The sequence below is a fragment of the Cyanistes caeruleus genome, chromosome 1 (assembly GCF_971803275.1).
Source record: "Cyanistes caeruleus chromosome 1, bCyaCae1.hap1.1, whole genome shotgun sequence".
In the NCBI taxonomy this organism is placed as follows: Eukaryota; Metazoa; Chordata; class Aves; order Passeriformes; family Paridae; genus Cyanistes; species Cyanistes caeruleus.
The window spans coordinates 20,176,244-20,196,161 of record NC_141701.1 but is presented as its reverse complement, the minus strand read 5'-3'; the positions used below and the strand labels follow the sequence as shown (position 1 = coordinate 20,196,161).

At 38.6% G+C, this 19,918-nt stretch overlaps 1 protein-coding gene and 1 long non-coding RNA gene across 51 annotated transcripts in view; one reads left to right on the top strand and one right to left on the bottom strand.

Annotated features, from left to right (window-relative positions):
* Positions 1-16,258, top strand: part of RIMS2 (regulating synaptic membrane exocytosis 2) — a 447,314-nt gene extending 431,056 nt beyond the window's left edge. For all 50 annotated transcript variants that reach the window (XM_086881253.1, XM_086881261.1, XM_086881272.1 and 47 more), the window contains 5 exons: positions 9,322-9,463; positions 10,812-10,924; positions 11,667-11,768; positions 12,719-12,858; positions 13,318-16,258. In XM_086881253.1, coding sequence (XP_086737379.1) covers positions 9,322-9,463; positions 10,812-10,924; positions 11,667-11,768; positions 12,719-12,858; positions 13,318-13,536 — 716 coding nt within the window. In that variant the 3' untranslated portion in view covers positions 13,537-16,258. The remainder of the gene's footprint in view (positions 1-9,321; positions 9,464-10,811; positions 10,925-11,666; positions 11,769-12,718; positions 12,859-13,317) is intronic.
* Positions 854-9,314, bottom strand: LOC147655356 (uncharacterized). Its single transcript, XR_015284606.1, has 2 exons — positions 9,082-9,314; positions 854-8,637 (listed from the first exon to the last, which is right to left on the bottom strand). It is a non-coding gene; the product is annotated as an uncharacterized LOC147655356 (long non-coding RNA).
* Positions 16,259-19,918: the final 3,660 nt, after the last annotated feature.

The window sequence follows — 19,918 nt, the reverse complement described above, 5'->3', positions numbered from 1 at the left end:
CTCTATTTACATTCACTTCTAATTTGCATTTACACTGAGGTGTTGTTATAAACAGTTATATATATATATATTTTATATAAACAGCACATTGCCAGGAGTGCAGCTATGGAGCTGCTGGTCATGGCAAGGTCTATATGCAGAACTATGTCCACCGAAAGGGAGTATATTACAATTTAATATCTTTTTTTGCCAAAGTTTTTGGGTGGTAGTGAAGCTATGCTATTGAAGGGGAAAGCTAAATGTTTTGCAGGTGCTGAAAACAATTCAAGAGATAATTTATGATAATTTAAGACATAAATTAATTCAGAAAGAATTGGAAAGCATCTTGGCCTCCCAGTATGTTAGAAAAACAAAAGACAATTAAAAAAAAAGCCGCAGAATGTTCTTCAGTCCAAGACAATCATGCCAAAAATAGCAAAAATTAGTTGCGTTCGCTGAGGAGAAGTTACATTACAGTTTTGCATATTGATGTCTACTGAAAGAAGTATCTGTGTGTTGCTGCAGGAGTTCAGCAGGAATAGAAGCACATTATACTCTCCTGTCACCTGGCTGATAACTAGCTGGGAAACTTGCTGGAGGGGTTGTTCGATCCCACATAGGTGTCAGCGGGAGTGCTGTCCCTGAGTGAAGGCTCAGGTCTTATTTAAAGGTATGCTGAGTTGCTCAGTTGAGTACTGGTAATGGATTCAGTGGCATTTCTCACTGATTAATCTCTGCACATTGGTGGAGCTGGAATAAAACTCAGCAGTTCCTGAATTCTGTTCCTGTGGTTAGACCGCCAGATCACAGTGTCCCTCTGGAGGTCCCAGTAGACAATAACAAGCAGACAATAATTTGACCAGAAATAGAAAATGGGGGAAGTAGTAACAATAAATTCATTAGCACAGTAATTACTAAAGTGAAGAGAGTTCTGCACATGAAGTAGTTATCCTTTAAAATTACCATCGTAAAAAGAATAAAGTAATATAGGAGTATCAGGCTATGAAGAAAATCAGAATAACTACATCATCTTGGGGGAATTGGCCTACATTTTGGCCTTGGTGGTAAAGATGACCTTGTTTATGTGGATTGTTCATAGGCAGAGCCAAGGAAGAGTATGAAAAAAAGGATATAATGCCCTGTGACAGTTTATCTACTGTAAGAGATGAAGCTTTAAAGATCTTGACTTGATGGATGCTAACGCACCAGAGATTGTCTGCTGCACATTGCATGCAATGGTGGTGTCATCCATCCTGGAGGATTAAAAACTCTCTGAATATGCAATAATAATTGTTCCATAAGAATCTGTATGACATTTAAGTTTATATTTGATATTTTTTTCTGTTTGCTGTTAGGGCACAGTGCAGGGGCTGACTTGCATCAGCCTTTCCATTATGGTGGTGGGTCTGTCCCATTTCTGCAGCTCCATGGGCTGAGTTCCAGGGTGGAGGCAGAATAGCAGGCATTTTGAGCAAGTCACAGTGTTTTTACCACTTATACTCAGGTACTATACTAATGAAATAGCTGTAGATGCCAAGATTGATAAGAACTCCAAAAAAATATTAAAAAACTACATTGTTGCTGGCAAAGTAAAGAGCGTGACAAAAAAAATCACATATATTCTGGAAAATGAAGGGAGAAGTAGGAGAGACTGTAAAAGGATTGACATTCAAAGCACAACGTACTTCAACCCGAGTTAAAAATGCCCAGTAGATTTTTAAAGCTGTATTTCTTGTATAGTTGTGTTTCTCTTCTGAGCAGCATGTACCTGAGTAGCGACAGATAATTTGGGTATGGCTGTAGCAGCAGCAGTGAACATACAGTGTATGATAGGTTGCATCTCTGGTGGTACCTACATAAACATGTAAAAAAACTGTCTCATAGCTACATGCTGTAATTGTCATTTTTCTATGTCAAGGTCAAGTGTGTAATCGGAGCAGCAACGCACAGTGTTGTCATTGTTTCAGTTTGTAGAGGTAAATGTTTAACAGCAGTGGTTTGAAAATGGGTCATTACAGTGTGAAATTTGCTCAGTTTTTTTTGTGAATTGTGGTTATTTAAATAATGGTATTTACATTGGATCATTATTAATCTTAGACAAAGGAGGAAGAGCTGTTTCTAATTTGTGTAATCTCAGTAGCCACCCACCTTCTTGGCACCATCTACCTCATTAATGTGTTGAATTAACACATTTGCTACATCATTCAAAAATGCTGCCCAGATCTGTCTAATAGTATATGTAGTGACCCTTGCTACAATAAAAATAATCAAAGCTGGGGCAAAGAATAGGGTTACTGCCATTATTCAATATTTAGAGAGTATCTCTCACTTCATATAATGCAAAAAACCACAACAATTCTAAGCTTCTCAATATATGTACTCTTTGCTGTTTAAGCATTTTTAATCTGCTCTTGACACTGCATGAGATAATGGTTATTAATAAATCCATAACAATGGTACACATCCAAAAAATTGAATGTCCATGTAAACATAAAAAAAAAAATCTCTTAAAACTGCAGAAACAGTTTCTGTTTACTTTGAATGATCATCCTTTGTCATTGGCAAAATCAGAGACTGGATGTGAAGAGTTCCTGTAATGAATATGTACACCTATCTAGTAATTCTTTCTATAAATGGTATACAAAATCAGAATATAATTCCACAAAATTACTTGCTCTGTTTTTCAGGATTTTAGTAGATTGGGGATGAGACTGATTTCCCACTGTTTTGCACTTTTTGTAATTATGTAGATCGTTGTACAGAATGTACAAAGTGGATATAAAATGCTACCATTCTTTTTTGACATATGCATAAAATATGCACAAATTATTATAGACCTATTACATTTGAATGATAAGAATATTTGTGTGGAGCATAACTGTTCTAAATGAGGGCTCCTGAAGAACTGTTCATTCAGGTCACTTGTCACATGGGACATACAGCTGTGGGCTACAAAGCCACGTGCTTTTTGTGTCATAGCTCTGTGTTCAGGTTTGCAGCAGGTAAATCCTCTGACCACGCCTAGAAAACTGTTGGCTTTATCAGTTACAGAAACAGAGACCTCTGCAGTGGTCTGGAAGGGCCTGAGTGGCTGTGTGTAGTTCGATTCCTGATCTGCATCTCCCTGTCAAGGTCTGTAATCAGCATCTGCAAAACAAAGGATCCAACCAGACTTGCACAGCCTGGTTGTTATTATATAGTCAGAGCCAGGTAACCAAAACAGAAGTGGAAATTACATCAGCACTAACCCTTTTCTTCCTTACAGCTGTGGTTAATTAGTTTTGTTTCCCTGGGACAACTGTCTCTTATGAGGGGTAAATTCTTTGTGAAGGGAATGGCCAAGCAGCAGACCTCTATGCTGTGATTCTGTATGCATTTATTTGGGGTTACCGGGGGTGTTACTTAGCACAGACACTGAAAACAAACCCTAGGGTGTTCAAGATGGTTATGTGTCCTTTTCATATCTAGCATGTGATTCTGAATAATAATGCTGAGGATACTGAAGTTTTAGGAACATTAAGTACTTGTGTATGTAGGAAACAGCTCTTTGTTTACAGTTCAGTCCTGTAAAAATATTTCGAAAACCTTTTTGGGAACATAAAACTCTAAGGTGAAGACCATAAAGTGATGGATGCCATACACAGACAAAAACAGTTTCTCTTTTCTGATGCTCTTAACAATTTGCTGAAGGATCAGTTAACTGGAGGATGGATATCAGAGCAGCAGTGAAATTAAAGTGGCAGAATACAGCCTTAGACACATTAAGATGAGGGGGAGAATAAGGAGCAGGTGCTTGCCTTAAACCATAGCATTTCTCAGAGGCCACGTGTGGTAAACTGACTTCACATCACATGGCCACAACAAGGCACGGAGTTGACTGAACATACAACCATCCTTGCCATGACAGGGAAACAGAACGCAGAAAAAGGATGCTGCAATTTTGCCAGGAGCAAATGAGATTCCTGATGGCTGCCTCTTGGGTCCTGTAGGAAATTCATCAAGAATGGGATGCCAAATCTTCTATACCAGCCTTTGACCAGAAGTGCAAGCAACAGTTTTGCGGCTGATTATTGTTGATTATTTAATTCAGCTCTCTCTTTTACATTTTCTTAGGTGCTATCTTAATTAACTATGCTTCCATTATGGCCAGAGGAAGAAACAAAAAGAACAGGACAAGGGTAAATAAATGTTTCTTGACTGAAAATGGAATTCCAAGAAATTTAAAAATGCTTGGGGCAGACTGGGGCTGTCAGTCCAGACTGTCTCACACTTTCCAAACCTGGCTGCTCCTATACTGAAGAACTTTCTTGTTGAGGACAGCTCTGCTTTGGGCATGTCAGGGCAGGCCATTCCTGTCCCAGTCAAAATATACCAGTATTTTACATTCAGACACTCTGGAAGCAGGAACTAGAATGCAGATCTTCCCTTATTCCTTCAAATAAGAGAAAAAAAGCCCTTGGTTACAGTTTCGCCCTGGCTCTGAAATACTCTTTGGGTTTCAGAATGCCAACAGCATGTGCTGTGGAAATGTCCACCAGAAGGACTGTAACACAAAACTTCATGAGCTGATGCTTAGCCTTGGCCTATGAGAATCAGTGAAATGAGCTCAGACTCAAGTGACAGTGGAACCTGGGTTTCCCAAATCCTGCTTAAATTAATAGATCCTAAGCCATGTCTTCTGCTTGGGTAACAAAGAGAAAGAAATAACTTGGCTGTGCCTCCTAGTGCTTCAACAAGAGCTAAATGCCTTGTTCAATGCAGACAAAACTTGGGATGCTCCAGAAACAGCTGTGCAGCTGCAAGGGAATTTGAGACCTAACCTGTCCCCTTTTCTTCCGTAGGTTCAAATTTTCTTAGACTCTCTTTTATCAAACCAGCCATTAACATATCCAGAGCAGGTCACTAGGTATGTAAAGAATTCTAGTCTTAAAAAAATGGGCATGTAAAGGCAGTTTATTCTCTTTGTGGATCTAACTCCTGAGTTGAGACGACCATGCTGGAGGAGTTTTTATGTAGCTTTTTGGGTGAGGTGGGGAGAGCAGAGAGGATCCACCTCAAGCGCTTAAGTGTGTTTCTGAAGCAACAGCTGCTTTGTACTCCATACAAGTCCTACTAAGAGATCACACTCCAGCTGGGGACTGGCATAGCCTGCCTGCCTGTGCCTGTGCCATGTCCTCTCTGGCTCTGTGCCTGCTGGGGAGCAGTTGTAGGAAGCTCCTGCTGAGAGCAAGCTGAGAGCTCTCACTCTCACCACCAGCAGCGGATTTCATCTGGCTAGATCCCAGATGATGGAAGGTAATCTGTTGCATTCACTGCAGTTTTTGACTTCTCCCATCTGCTGTTGAAGATTGTATCAGTAGTTTTGCATCCCTAATTTGTAATTGATTTGCACTCCAAGTTGTGGGAACAAATAATTCCGTGCGTAACTTAGAGAATGTGGCCTGCGGAGTCTATTTGCAATGACCATATTAGTTAAATTACCAGTGTGATTAACTGTAAGAATGAATGTGCTTTCATAAATACCAATGCAATTATTTCTGGTAATTTATTCCACTCCTTACAGTATGGCTGCAGAATCCGAACTAGTGTTTTTCAGATAATATATTCCATATTTTGTGGTGGGGACTTGCGAGAAATTCCCTTTTGCTAGGGCAGTTATACTTACAGGGCTTCTACTAATTTGGAGAATATTTTCAATGTTCTTTTTTAGAGTTTAGGAAATGGTGAGTATAATTACTTTTATTGTAGGTACTCAGCAATGTAACAACAAAGTACACTTCAAAGCTCTCATTTCTGTATCTTTCCGTTTGGTAAGATTAACACAGCATGCACAACATGAGTGTATAAGTATATATACTTTAGGATTATAAAACCAACCTCCACTTTTACAGTGATATCAGTTCGATATTTATTTCTGAGTGAGTGGTGCACTCCCAAGTTACTAATGTAGCTAGAGGTTAGTATTGCCTTAATTGGGTTCATTCAGCTGTATGAAAAGACAAATATCTTTTCCAAAATTATCTGTAGTGAAAGAATAAGAGCAACTTTAAATCATATTTTTTGTTTGTTCCTTTTCATTTGGGTTTAGTATGGAATGCAGCCACATGAGTAGTTGAACACAAGAGAGGAGGTTTCAGTTTCCAGGCAGGAATGTGGGAAAACAGTTTTGCTTTAGTAGAGTGATATGATCTTCAACTAGATGCTCTACCAGGTACAGCTTAGAAGTATGTAACCAAAGGCTGTTTCTTTGAGCTGAGTAGCTATATTGTGGTTTCCTTGCTGCTTGAAACTTTTAAATTTGTTTTAATGATGAATTTATGAAACATAAATTATGGATGGCACAAATACTGTCTTTGTATTTAAATTGTTTGAGGAATTGTAGGATTATTTTTGCTTTATTAACATTTTTCCAGGGACAAACATATTGCTAGTACAGGGGACAATCAAATGGGGATATTTCTGATGTATTATTATAATTAGTTTAGGCAAGTTTCATCTAAAAGTTATATTCCTGTCAAAGGCAGTAGCTCAGGAGTCACACCACCCAGATCTGGATCTTCTGTTAATTCTATTCCAAGTTGCCATTTTGCTGTTAAAATCTTCAATTCTTACTTCAAGAAGCATCAACATCATGATTAGGAGCTATATTGATAAAAGGTCAGAACTTTCCCTTTGGAGACCCTTTGAGAGCACTGCCTGTTTCTATTGAAAATTGGGAAATAGTAGTTCACATAACCTCTTTTCAGCCCTTCTTAAGGTCAAAATAATTACTGTTTACCACTCGTACTCGCACAAAAGTACACATGCCTAACTTTCATGCTGTATCAAAGTTGTATCTTTGTATGCCTGTTGTCATGTGAACCAGACCACTTATTTCAGTTAAAATGAACGTGGGAAAGTAAAACTGCTTTAAATTAAAGTTTGTAGTAATGCTTTGAGCACGTGTGCCTCTATGAATAAGAATGGCAGTTGCACGAGTTTTGCCTTGGTTTCTCAGTAAATTGATGTACGATGGATATGTTCATTTTTTAATTCTGTTCTTCTACAATGAAGGCATGCAGACATAATCCTAGCTCAGAAAAAAAAAATCTACCTTGCAAATTAAAAGAAGTTACTATATACTCATTCACATTACATAATTGAACATATATTTCTTCCAAGCTCCCAAATCTTTGAAAGATGCGTGAAGATCTGAAGAATCATGCAAGATGGAGATATTCTATTAAATTTGCATTTTATATCATGTTTGCAGTAATGAATTGAGAATGACCATCATTCAGTGAGGCTGAATGAAAATGAATGATTACTCATCAAAAGAGTTCATCGAACAGAAGAGTAATATCCTGTGGAGCTTCAGAGTTGTGTGCCTTTCACATGTAACTATGATGTAGTGTACCTTTTCTACAAGACTACAGCACGATATTTTCCTGGCAGTTTGTGGGAATATTTCTTTGAAATGAGTGCTTTTATTTTAGAGCAGCTCTGGACCTCTGTTGGAAATCAGCTGCCAGCTTTCATTCATTGAGTATAAATAATAAACCAACAGGCACTTGGAACAGTGCAACCCAAAAGAAATGAAATTGTTGATTTCTGACCTTCATTTTTCATATATTATAGTAGCCTGGTACCTTTTTTATTTGCATTTTTTACATCAGGTATTGTTGGGCATTTTTAGAAAAAGTAATTTCGATGCAATAAAATTTATTTTTTCATTCTACTGGGTACTGAATTTATTTGGGTAGCTGAAGTTCTAGAGGAAAATTATTACTTCTATTATATTTACTATTTGTGTGTAGTGATTAAAAGTGATATCTTAAGGAATATGTAGAAGGCTTGTAATAAGCAATATGATTTGAACCATGCATGATGCTGCTGTAGAAATGTCTCACTGCTGCTAAATATTGCAGAGTTATTAATCGTTCTTGACAAGGAGTCAGTGGTTTTCAAGGTATTTTTGGTGTCTAGTTCCCAGTTCACTACATTTCCCCTGTTCTTTATCTGACCTAATATTCCTCCTGACTGAGGGGCCTGGGAGATTTCAACCCACGCTGCTGCCTGTAGGACAGTGACAATGATTGCACACACTGAAATTGAGGTCTCTCTCCCATTCCCTGTGTGAGGGTGCAGATCCTCTTACTCTAAGCCAGTCCCTGTTCTCACACATTCCCCCTGGGGTGTGATAGTCCTCATCCCAGGACTATCTCCTCCTTTTGCTCATTTCCTTTTTCAAATCCCTAAAGCTTCACCACCCTCACAGGTCCAGAAATTCTTCTGACCTCTAGTACATGATGAGGCAGAGAAGGTGTAAAGGGTACCAGATGAAACAAACAGCAGAAGGAAGTTGAGTCCATCGGTATCCGAAGATATTGGATATTACTTCACCCTCATTGTATCAGTATTTAAGAATTGTTATTATTTGTTGTAGTGTATTTAAAGTTTTTGCTCTTTTATAATATCAGTATATCACACATCATTGTGCTGCACTCAGAGGTGTATAGAAGAGATTAAATGAAATCAGTATGCAGAATTCCTTGCCCCATTGCAGAGCATTAAAAATCATAAATGACATGGAGTAGAAAAACTGAGTCTTATTCATGAAAGAAAAACTGAGTCTTCATTCCCACTCATTTCATCCAGTTGAGGTCTTGATCAAAATTCCTACAGTAAAACGCAATTATATTGTTGAGTATTTTTTCCCTTGTCTTATACCCAGACATCTGTCACATTGTTGTTTTTTACGAATAAAAGTAAACTATAGATAGACAAATTGTTACTTTTGGAGATGATAAAGTTTCATATTGTGCATAAAAATCAATACTGTATATTTTAAATATAAATTTAAATTTATCAGCTAGTGAAAAAAGAAAGCATGGGAAGGGTCCTTGATTTGTAGTTTATTGTCCTCACTAATGGATGTCTGTAACTTGATTTAGGAGATAATGACCAAATGTTTTTAAAACAGTAATTCATCTGAATTAGAACATTTCTCTGCAGGTTTTGACATCATGGTAACATTTTAATTCAATTCCTAAGAGGGATTTATTCATCCAGGGAAAATATATTTTAAACACACTAGACTATGGATTGTTTAAATCTGGTTACCTGCATGGGCAGACTTGTGTTGTCTGACCTTGGAAAGCAGTCAGTGACAGAACTAAGATCCTGTAAGAGATTTATGTTGCTGTTTGCCTGTTACTAAAACTGAAAATTACTGGATGTAAGTTTTGTTACAGGTCAATAGTTGGTGGCTCTGAGTGTTTGTGCCACGTGGAGCAGGGGTGTACAAGGTTGCCCAGCTGTGACAGCACAGTGGCATGGGGGCTTCTCTTTTGTCTCCAACAGAAGCAGGGGGCAAGAAGCTGCGGAGCACCGTCCAGAGGAGCACGGAGACGGGGCTGGCCGTGGAGATGAGGAACTGGATGACTCGCCAGGCGAGCCGGGAGTCAACAGATGGGAGCATGAACAGCTACAGCTCTGAGGGAAAGTAAGCGGCATTTTCAGCTGTGGTTTCTTGATGTTTCTCCATGAAACTGGTTGTTAGAGAGAAGCACAGTGAGTGCTGTAGGTCCTGTTCAGTCAGAATTCCCTTCACAAGCCAGTGTCGTTGATGGACTAAGCCTAAGTCTTCCCCTGTGATGGAAAGAGCCTCCCACTGTTGGTGAAGGAAGGAGGAGGATAATTTCTGCTGTTCCATGAGAAGGGCACATGGTGGTTCAGATCATCATCATGAGGTGTGTCAGGAGGGGAAGCAGGTGCAATACAACAGGTGAAACACAGATATGGATAAGTTCTCTTCCAAAATCTCCTGGCACATGTCAGTGCTATGCAAAGCAAAGCATTTCCAGAGCGTTTCCATGTCTCATTCACTGAGCTTAGGAGCTTTTCAAAAATTCTGCTGCTTTCAACCTGAAGAATTTTCTGGCAGAAGTACGAATCTTTCATGTATCATGGTTATCATAAAAGCCCAAGTTAAAAACTTCTGAGTGATATACCTGAGACATTACCCAGCCAAATCTGATTGTGGGTTGATTTATTAGTGGTGTTCACAGCACTAGACAGTACATCTATATTTCACAATATGTCTTATCTGTCCAAGTTGATGCACTACATGCTTTTGAGATGGACTTTTGTTAATGATTGGTCATTACAAATTTCATTAGTTCTTGTTGCTCTGTAATGGGTCACAGATAATTTATGGCAAGCATTTTAGTTTTAAGTTACTTTGGTCATTTGCCACAAGGGATTTCAATACTGCTGTTGAATAGATGTCATTCTCAAAGACATTTTTAACAAAATATTTTGAATGAATAGCAATTTTGAAAATAGCAACCAGTATTTAGTCCAATGTCATCATTATTTCACTGTGTGCATTTGATATTTAGCTATTGAATTCACAGTAACTGAGAAGTGTGAGCAATTTTACCTTCATGTAACTAAGTCAGTGGTAAGGGTATGTGTTAGTATCTTAAGAAACTGGTCTCATATGCATACTTTGATAATTAACAGTGGTCTTTAATGCATTGGAAAAGGACAACAGTGATGGAAGAATACAAATTTGGAAATTATTGCGAGTAGTGCTTTCCTTACCTGATTGTTTATATGCTGGAGGCTAAATTGCTGCTTGTTGAACACTGGGATTTTTTAAATTACAGAATTGTTTTGTTAGTTCCTTAGAGTACTACCAAACCCACAAACATTAAGTGCAAAACATCTAGAAAATAAAAAACAAACACAAGCCAAAATAAAACAAAAAACCAAACAGAAACCACAAACAAACAAAGGGGAACTTTAAGTGTCTTTTTTGTTGTTTTCTTTTTCAATATTACTTCTAGTTTGATCTTCCCTGGTGTGAGATTGGCTGCAGACAGCCAGTTTAGTGATTTTCTGGATGGACTTGGTCCTGCCCAGCTTGTAGGACGACAGACTTTGGCAACACCATCAATGGGTAAGTGTTTATGCCCTCTAGATGTGATATATTCTATTTGGTCAGGTAATTAGAACATAAAATTTATCTAGACTCCCTTTAAATATGGATTTCTCTTGTGCTTTTGAACAACTCAGTTAAGAACAAAGCTGTAACCTCAGCCAAAGTTGAATGTAATCATGGATGCTTATGAAGACATGCAAAAGTAGTGAATTGCTTTGAAAAATTCAGTCTTTCATGTCTTCTTCAGTTTTCCATCTTTAAAATAGGGCTAATGAGGCCAAACTTGTCTCTGAATCACTTGGAATATTGTATAAAAATTGGTAACTTAGTTGCAAAATATTTGTTATTATGGTGTTTACAGGTTTTTATATTCAGAAGTTATCTTCATAACTTATCTTAAACTAGGGACACAGTCAAGAGATTTCAAGCAGTTTTACATGGCTGCTTTTGTATTAATTCCCTTCCTGCCTTTTTTTTTTTTATGTGAAACTCTTAAGAAATAGAAATTAATTTGAAGTAATACAGGCATGGAAGATGTGAGACAAGGTGTTATTGCAAAGGTTTAAAATTGTTTAGTAACATAAACAGCAGTGAAGAGGATAAATATTAGACTATCTAGTAGTGTTAAAATCTGGATCATATTTACTGTTAGAAAACAGATGATACAAGTCAACACATATTTATCCTAGAAATTTTGTAAACATTTCATATACTAAAGTAGTTCAGAATTACAATGCTGGGATTTCTTTTTGTCATTTAGGAGATATTCAGGTGGGAATGATGGACAAGAAAGGACAACTGGAAGTAGAAATAATCCGAGCCCGTGGCCTTGTTGTAAAACCAGGTTCAAAGACACTGCCAGGTAAGGAAGAGAAACCTTAGTAACAGTTTTAGCACAGGGCCAGGGGTTGGACTTGATGATCCTAATGGTTCCCTTCCAACTCAGTATACAGTAAGAGTAGCATTCTACCAAAGAAGTCTGTGGCTTTTCTGTTCAGCTTTGTCAACTCTTAACAAATTCAAATCTCAGTAGATTACGATGTTGTATACTGAAATGCATACTGTATTGAAATGATACACCAAAAAATCAGCCCTACTTCAGGAGGAAATTAAAAATCAGGCTGCCAGAAGACCCAAAAGTATTTTTGGTAATAGTAACGGAATCCTTAGTTACAGGGTAGAAAGAAAGGTAAATTCTGAAGATTTATATAGTCTTAGGAATGAAGAGGGAATCAAGAGATATGGAGTAGGTATCTACTCGAAAAGTAGACCAATATTTGATACTTTCTTCTTATTTTATAATCTGATGTCCTGTAACACTATGTGAAAAGGACAATATAATGATATTTTTAGCAAGCTCTTCAGCCGAAATAGAAATTGTGTCAGTCTTTTCTTCACTGATTTTCACCTTGTAGATAGTTTTAAATTACTAACAATTTGGAGCATTGATCCAAATCTCACCAAAGTCATTGCAAGTCGTGCATTTACTTAATAGGCCTATTTTGCATACTGTACAGTATAAGGATGCTATATATAGGAATGCCTGATTTTTTCAGGTCAAAATCTGAATTGTTTCATGGTAAAAGAGACATACAAAAAGAAGTCAAGAAAAAAATATACCCAAGGAGAAGAGTAAAGAAAATGTATGGATGCTTTGTATCAGAATAATTGTTAATACTGCTTGTGGAGATTTGTTCTTTTAAGTTATATATCCTTTAAAAGCAGATTTTTATATGATGATAGAAAATGTGTGTGTTGCACAAAAAAATCTGGACTTCTTTACCTACTGTTCTTTATTTTCATTCTTATAAGCACCATATGTAAAGGTGTATCTATTAGAAAATGGAGTCTGCATAGCCAAAAAGAAAACTAAGGTAGCAAGAAAAACGCTGGAACCACTTTATCAGCAACTTCTATCATTTGAAGAAAGTCCCCAGGGGAAAGTTTTACAGGTAATTTGCATAAATATTTCTCTGAACCTGAAAATGTCACCTGTACAGTTTTCACTGAATGAGTTTCAAGCTTGTTTCAGGCTTCATTTGGCAATAAATTCTCATATTTGATATACTTGCTGAGTAGATAAACACAACAGTAATAGCTATTTATTCAAGTAGAAACTGAGTATGCAAGTAGAAGTGAGCAAAAGTGAGTTATAGATTATTTTGCATCTGCTGTATGTATGAGCTCCTCTCACTGGGTTTTCTCTGGTATTGTGGATAACTGCTGTTTGTGCCCAGATCATTTCTGTCACTGCATCATGATTAGTATACACAGAACTAAACTATGTCAGCAGTCATATATTTCATTCCTTACTGTAATTAAATAAGCAGAGAATTCTGACAAATCACATTAAAGCTTTTGAAATTTTTGCTGATTTTTTTTCTATTTTCTTGTGTTTCTTTTCCTGACAGATAATTGTTTGGGGAGACTATGGACGTATGGATCACAAATCCTTTATGGGAGTGGCACAGATACTTTTAGATGAACTGGACCTGTCCAACATGGTGATTGGGTGGTTCAAACTTTTCCCTCCTTCTTCCCTAGTAGACCCAACCTTAGCTCCTCTCACTAGAAGAGCTTCCCAATCATCTCTTGAAAGTTCAACAGGACCTTCGTATGCTCGCTCATAGCAGCTGTGAAACTGTTGTCATAGCAACCAGCGTTACAAAAAAATAAAATTACAGGTCGCAAACCCTGGTAACACTGCATGCTTAATGTTGTGTCTTCTGAGCCTGTTTCTAGGGCTGCAACGCGATCCTGTGTTCTCAAGGAAGTTGCACACATTGTGCCCTACGGAAGGCCCTCAGGTGATGGACTGAAATCATGAAGAACTGATAGGTTTGGAGTTCAGGGACTCAGTTTTGGTCCAATCTGAAGCCATGGACTAAACTAAAAAAACCAATCTGTTTCATGCAACAAAAGTCCTTTTCAATGGCATATCTGTTTTGTTGCTCCTGTTTCTTTGTTTATCTGCCCTCCCCTCCTAAAGTTTGGTTATGCCACAGAAACGGAGTTACCCTCCCATGAAGCCACGTTACAAGTCAGTTAGCAGACACTGGAAGAAAGGAAGAATCTAAGGATGCTGGAAAAGTCAACTGGCACTTGCAGCAGTTGCTTGAGATCTGAAAACTCTTCATATTGAAAAGGCTCAAGACCTAAAGTGGCGGGCTTCATCCCCCCAGCTGTTCACACAGTGAAATCCCAGACATGATGGACTCTCTGAAAAATAAAGTTCTGTGGATATACTGTACTGTATGAAATTAAGAAACTTTTTTGCATGGACACAGATTTAGCTGAACACTTAAATTATTTTCTTGGGGCTGCAACTTGCAAAAAAAAAAAAAAAAAAGAATAAATCAGCCATTTTCAACAGTTTATATTATTTTTAAAAATAAATTTCACTAGTGCATGGTTTTAAAGGGAAGAGAATGCACCAGGGTGATACAAAGACACACCACGTTTATCATTCTTTAAACCAGTCATGGTCTGTGTTTTTGCAGACTTATATTAAAAATAAAAAATAATTTCTAGCAAATATTTAAAATTCTGTTTATGTGACAAGAAATAAGTGTAATATATTAAATTTATTTAAATGTAAAAGGTACAAGCCTTGTAAAGTTCAACATAATGTGCAAATTGTACACTTCTTTTACCTCCTTCTTTCTCTATCTCTCCTCCCAGTCTCCCTTTTTCCTTTTGCTCTTTTTCCCCTCTACCTCCCAGGATGATCAGCATATTCTAAAATGGCTACCTTTTGACTTATTACTGTCTTATGCCCCATATTTGGTTCAGGGTTGCAGATTGTTCTGCATTTCTGAATTATTTGAGAAAAATATTGTTTAAGAGCTTACTTTTTTTCAAGCATGTTGAAAAGGATTTTGCAACATGGCTTGGGAGTACATTAATGTAATTCAGCATGTATTTGATAAAGAAGATATTTGAACTTTTGCAATTTATTGTACAGTGCATGGTAACTTATTTTCATTTTTTCTCACCTTCAAATTGAATTCTACAGCAAAATACTGGAATCATGTGGCCGTTGTAAGATGTCTTCAATAAATTTGTTTTCAGCACCAGCATCTTTCATTCCAAGACTGAACTATTATTTCTTGAAGGTTTTTGGAAAGAGCAAAAATTAAGTACCTGATTGATTTTTAGGAAAACAGTTTAAGCACTTTTATTTGCACTAAACCAAATCGATTGCTACATTTTTGAAATAACAAAAGCAACAAAGGTTACAAATCCATACAGTTCTTCTGCTGTAAAGTTCAATTTTCATAAATTGCATTTGCGTTGCAAAAGACATAATTAGGTAATATCAGTCTGAAAAGTATCAGTCTTTGGTTGGTAAAATAGCCTTAAAGAAAGCTTACTGGTACCACTCTCAGCTATTTGCACCGTTTCCAGAACCTCACTGCAGATAATGGATCTTCAGAACCCTGGGTTTTGTAGCAGACAGTAACTACCGTTGGGTGGTGCTGCAAGTTCAAGCTTCTCATTAAGTTATGTTATTTAAAGGGAATGTAACTGGCTAATGTTTAATAACAAAATATACTTCTTCTTTTTTTTTTTTCCTGGGTCTTTGTATGCCTTTAATAACTACTTAAGGTTTAATATTGAAATCTTGCAATAATTTTTGAAGTACATTTACCTATATGGCCACACAGAATTACTCTGATTTTATTTGAAAATTTATTGAAGTTTCCCATTAACAAATTGTACATGCCTCTTAAGAGGGAAGAAGTAAGAACAGTATCACTTATAATGCCTTTTACTTTGTGCAATATCATAGAAATGAGATTGTGTCTTGTCTGCAGAGTTTATATAATGGATTATTGTTAAGTTAATAGACAGACTGGTAAAATTATATTTATTGAAATAATTTAGACACCTGTCTACCAGCAGCAAATAAATACTACTAACATGCAGTCTACAATATCCCCTAGGATATTAAACAAAAATACATAACCATTTTCCTGACACTGTGAGATGTGCTCACACATTCTTGTATGCATAGTCCTCTATAAATTATTTCAAATTTTAAAATCAAGGACATGACGCATGGAAGGTTTGTACATAATTGTCATTATGCAGTATTTATTTTAAAAAAAATTAATGTATTTTTTTTAATTTTCACACGTCTGCAATTCTACTTATGGTTTAGTCATGTAAATAGTACTAATCCAGTGATCACTGCTGTCTTGTAAATAGTACGTTTTAAAAAGTTAAAAGGAATTACAGTTGGGGAAAAAAAAGGGCAGATTAGGCCTGTAATGAACACCAACTAATGTAAATCAATCTCATTCTGGTGATGGTATTTAACACTTTAAATAAAACATTTTCTTTACAGAATTTGTGTGCAGAATTTTGTTGCTTTTCTCTAAGGTGGTCAGCAGTATCCTTCCATCCTTGCACACCCTTCAGTGGAGCTGGAGGCGAGCAGCTCACTCAGCTGGAGAACGCACAGGCTTTTCTCCTCCCAGCAGGGCTGCAGCTGGAATGCCACTCTCATGGTGCCACGTTCCCTGCCAGGCTCAGGGAGTGGAGGGAGGCCAGGCGTGCCCATCACCCAGCCAGGCCATGGGCTCTGCGCTCCGGCCACCCTCGGGCTCCCACATCCCACAGGGCACAGCTCCCAGGATGGAGCTGGCTCCAAGCTGCTGGCTCTGGCTGCCAGGACGTGCTCCAGCTCCAATCCAAGCAGCACACCAAACGTGCTGAGACCATGAAGTGCTCCCATCAGCTGCTCTGGAGTGGCTGCACCATACAGCTAGACTTCCACCCTATCCCTAAATACCTCCTGATAATAGCTGCCTTTTTTTTTTTTTTCATGAGCAGGGTACAAATGAGGACAGAATGCCCACCTGACAGTGGAGGCTGCAAGGACTCAGGCAGCCTCTGCAGAGGAGAGCACCACACACCACACACACTGCAGGTGCTGTAGAGGACCAGCACCTCTACAGCAATGAGGGGTGGGTGGAGATGGGAGAGTAGAGAATTTATCTCTACCTGACCCCTCAGAGGCAGCATCAGCACAGGCAATGGGGACTGGGCAAAACTTGAGCACTTAGGACTTGGAAATTTACTGAAGAGTGAGAGGCTGGCTGGCAGTTTGCACAGAAAAAATGTGTGTATTTATTTCCAGATATGAGGGGAAAGAAAAGCACTGCAGTACTGTCATGAGACAAAAGCACAAAAAAAGCAAGCAAATGTATTTTGGGCCGAGCAGTTGTGGGAACTGTGAAGACAGGAACTTCATTTGTTGCACTGCATCTGCAAGAGGGTTGCTGCAGGAACAGACCCAGATTTCTGGTGTGTTAAACCACCAATACCTCAGGAGGTTCCTCTTCTGCTGATGTTGACATTGGTGTTGCAAGGGTGTCAGATCAGGCAAATCTCTGGTTAGGAACTGGACTATGGGGGCAGGTGTGGCTGCCCCATGCCCCAGAGCACGTCACCTCCAGCCCTGTGGTGAGGTGAGCAGCAAACACCTCATCCCACAGCTGAACATGAGACCTTGTCTGTCTTTGGGCACTCGTTAGAAATATACACTATTACACTCAGTGGATCCTTGAAAAGGCCCTTCGTACATTCCAAGAAAGCTACAACAAATACTTTTCTAAAGGGTCCTATTCTCTGACACAATTTCTCAAGATTGCTTGCTGTTCCCCCTCTCCAATTCTTGTTTATGTCCACTTTATTTCAAACCAAACAAAACTAGATCATTTTAATACTAACAGTATCGCTTTAGTCATGACTACTAAACATTACCTCAGATGGTTGATTCATCTGGTTTCACTGGGAAGAGTTTGTGCCAATAAAAAATGCAATAAAACACCATGGTGCCCTAACTGTGAGGCTTTTCTGCTTTCATGCCTTTACTTCAGATTTACAAGGCTTAAGTAGCATGATGTTTGCCATGCTAGGGGTGAGCATGGGCCAGCACATCCTAGCCAGAGCACCATTGCATTCTTGCAGTTTCCCACTACTATAAGATATCTGTTCAAAACTGTATAATAAATAAAATGTAACAGTTTTCCTATAGAGGTTTAATATGGCATAAAACGTAACAAAGCAATAGCTTTCATGGCTTTCTCACAAAGTTTGATAATGCTGTGGGGGAGTCTAGAACAATTTGTCCTTCTTCCCTTGGCTCATAGCTGTGCAATTCTCACCTGTGAGCAGGCACAACTCTAGTGGTGCTTCCAATTTTGACTATCCTCACTGTCCCTTCCTTGGTAAGTATTTACAGCAGCACTTCACCAGGAGCAAGCAGCAGTGCAAGAAAGATGCACATGTGCCCAGCAAAGAATGGTTCACCTTTAAAGGACAGGTTTATGGAACCTAGCTTAGCTGGCAAGAAAGAAAAAATAAAAAAAATACAGCTACCTGCTACTAATACCAAAGATAAATTAACTTCTGGAATTATGTGCTTAATACCTGCCTATTTTTGATGCCTTGTTTAGGATGGGATGAGTCATGCTGGGGACATCAGATTCTCTCCTTCGCTCTCCGTTGGCTACAGAGGCAGAAAGTGATGACTGGCTTGTGTTGAACTTCTACTTTCACAGCAGCTGTGCTTAGGAGAAACAGATCCAGGCATAGCAGCCAGAAATAAAAATCCACAGTCCTTTGGTAGCAAGGCCTATCTGAACTGCCTGTATAATTATCAGGACTGAGGGTAGCAGGCAGGCAATAACTGATGAAGGAGGAAATGGGTGTGAATTAATTTCCCAGATCTGACACACTGTCATGTCAGGTCACTCCTCAGCCCAGCCCCAGGGAGAAAGAGAAGCAGCCATACTAATTAAACCACAGGGCACTGATGCCCTAAAATATGACATGAGGTCACATGGAAAGGAAACAGCATCCTAGATATGCAGAGAGTGCAGGGCACCAGACTAGGGAAATGTTTGTCGTAAGTGCTTATCCTCTGTGACCATTCCTGTAACCAAGAACAGTTTATTAAGTGCTATCCAAAAAGTACATATTATGGAAGTGATGTTGGCATGAAGATAGAATGGGTGAGTGGCACTGGATGCCATTAGTTTTATAGACATGGAAGTTTAGGATACATTAATGAGGTGAGAGCAGGTTTGGCACCGGTAGAGTGTTTGAAGCGCAAGACTCATGAGCAGTGGCTGGAACCACTTGGCTTGTTCAGCTTGGAGAAGGATAAGGAGTGACTCCACCACAGTCTAAAGCTTCCTCCCAGGGGCGAGTGAACGGGGAGTTGCTGATCTCCGTTTTGGGAAGCAGTGAAAGGACACAGGGAAATGGAATGGACCTGCATTGGTCAAAGTTCAGACTGAAGATTAGGGAAAGGCTTTTCAACCAGAGGGTGGTCACTCACTGGAACAGGCTCTCCAGGGAAGCAGTCAGGAGTTCAAGGAATGTCTGGAGGATGCTCTTACGTGGTGGTTTAGGTAGTCCTGGGGGAAGCAGAGAGTTGCTCCTTGTAGATCCCTTCCAACCTGAGATATTCCAGGACTTCTTTGGACAGCTGTTAGGGATAATGTAAGAGTTGTTATTCAAAGTCCTTCTGTCTAGCTACAGTTTTGGTAAAGGAATGATCAGTGTTTAAAGATAGTATTTATATTAAGGTGACGACATTCACTGAAATGAAAGCGAAGCAAAACACCAACACTTACTAGGCAAAACTCAACCAGTAGGTCCTGCTATGCTGATAGTGCAACTGACGTGAAGAAAAGGGCCAGTACTACCCTTGCCAGTGCATGTTAGCCTAGTTTGAATGCCAATAACAGCAATTATTATCCCCTTGATGAGAACTAAAAGAGATTTAGGTAATATAGAGAGATTTAATAGTAATGTGAAATTATCAAAGTAGCAGATATTTTATTGATATCCATTCTGATCCCCCCGTTTGTTTCTGGTTAATTAGTGTTTTAGCTTCAACATTCCTGAATACTGGCAAGGCAGATCCCTGAAGATGAGGAAGAGTCATATCAAGCATCATCTCTCAGGGGCCAGGACACTGAGAGTTCTGCTGCT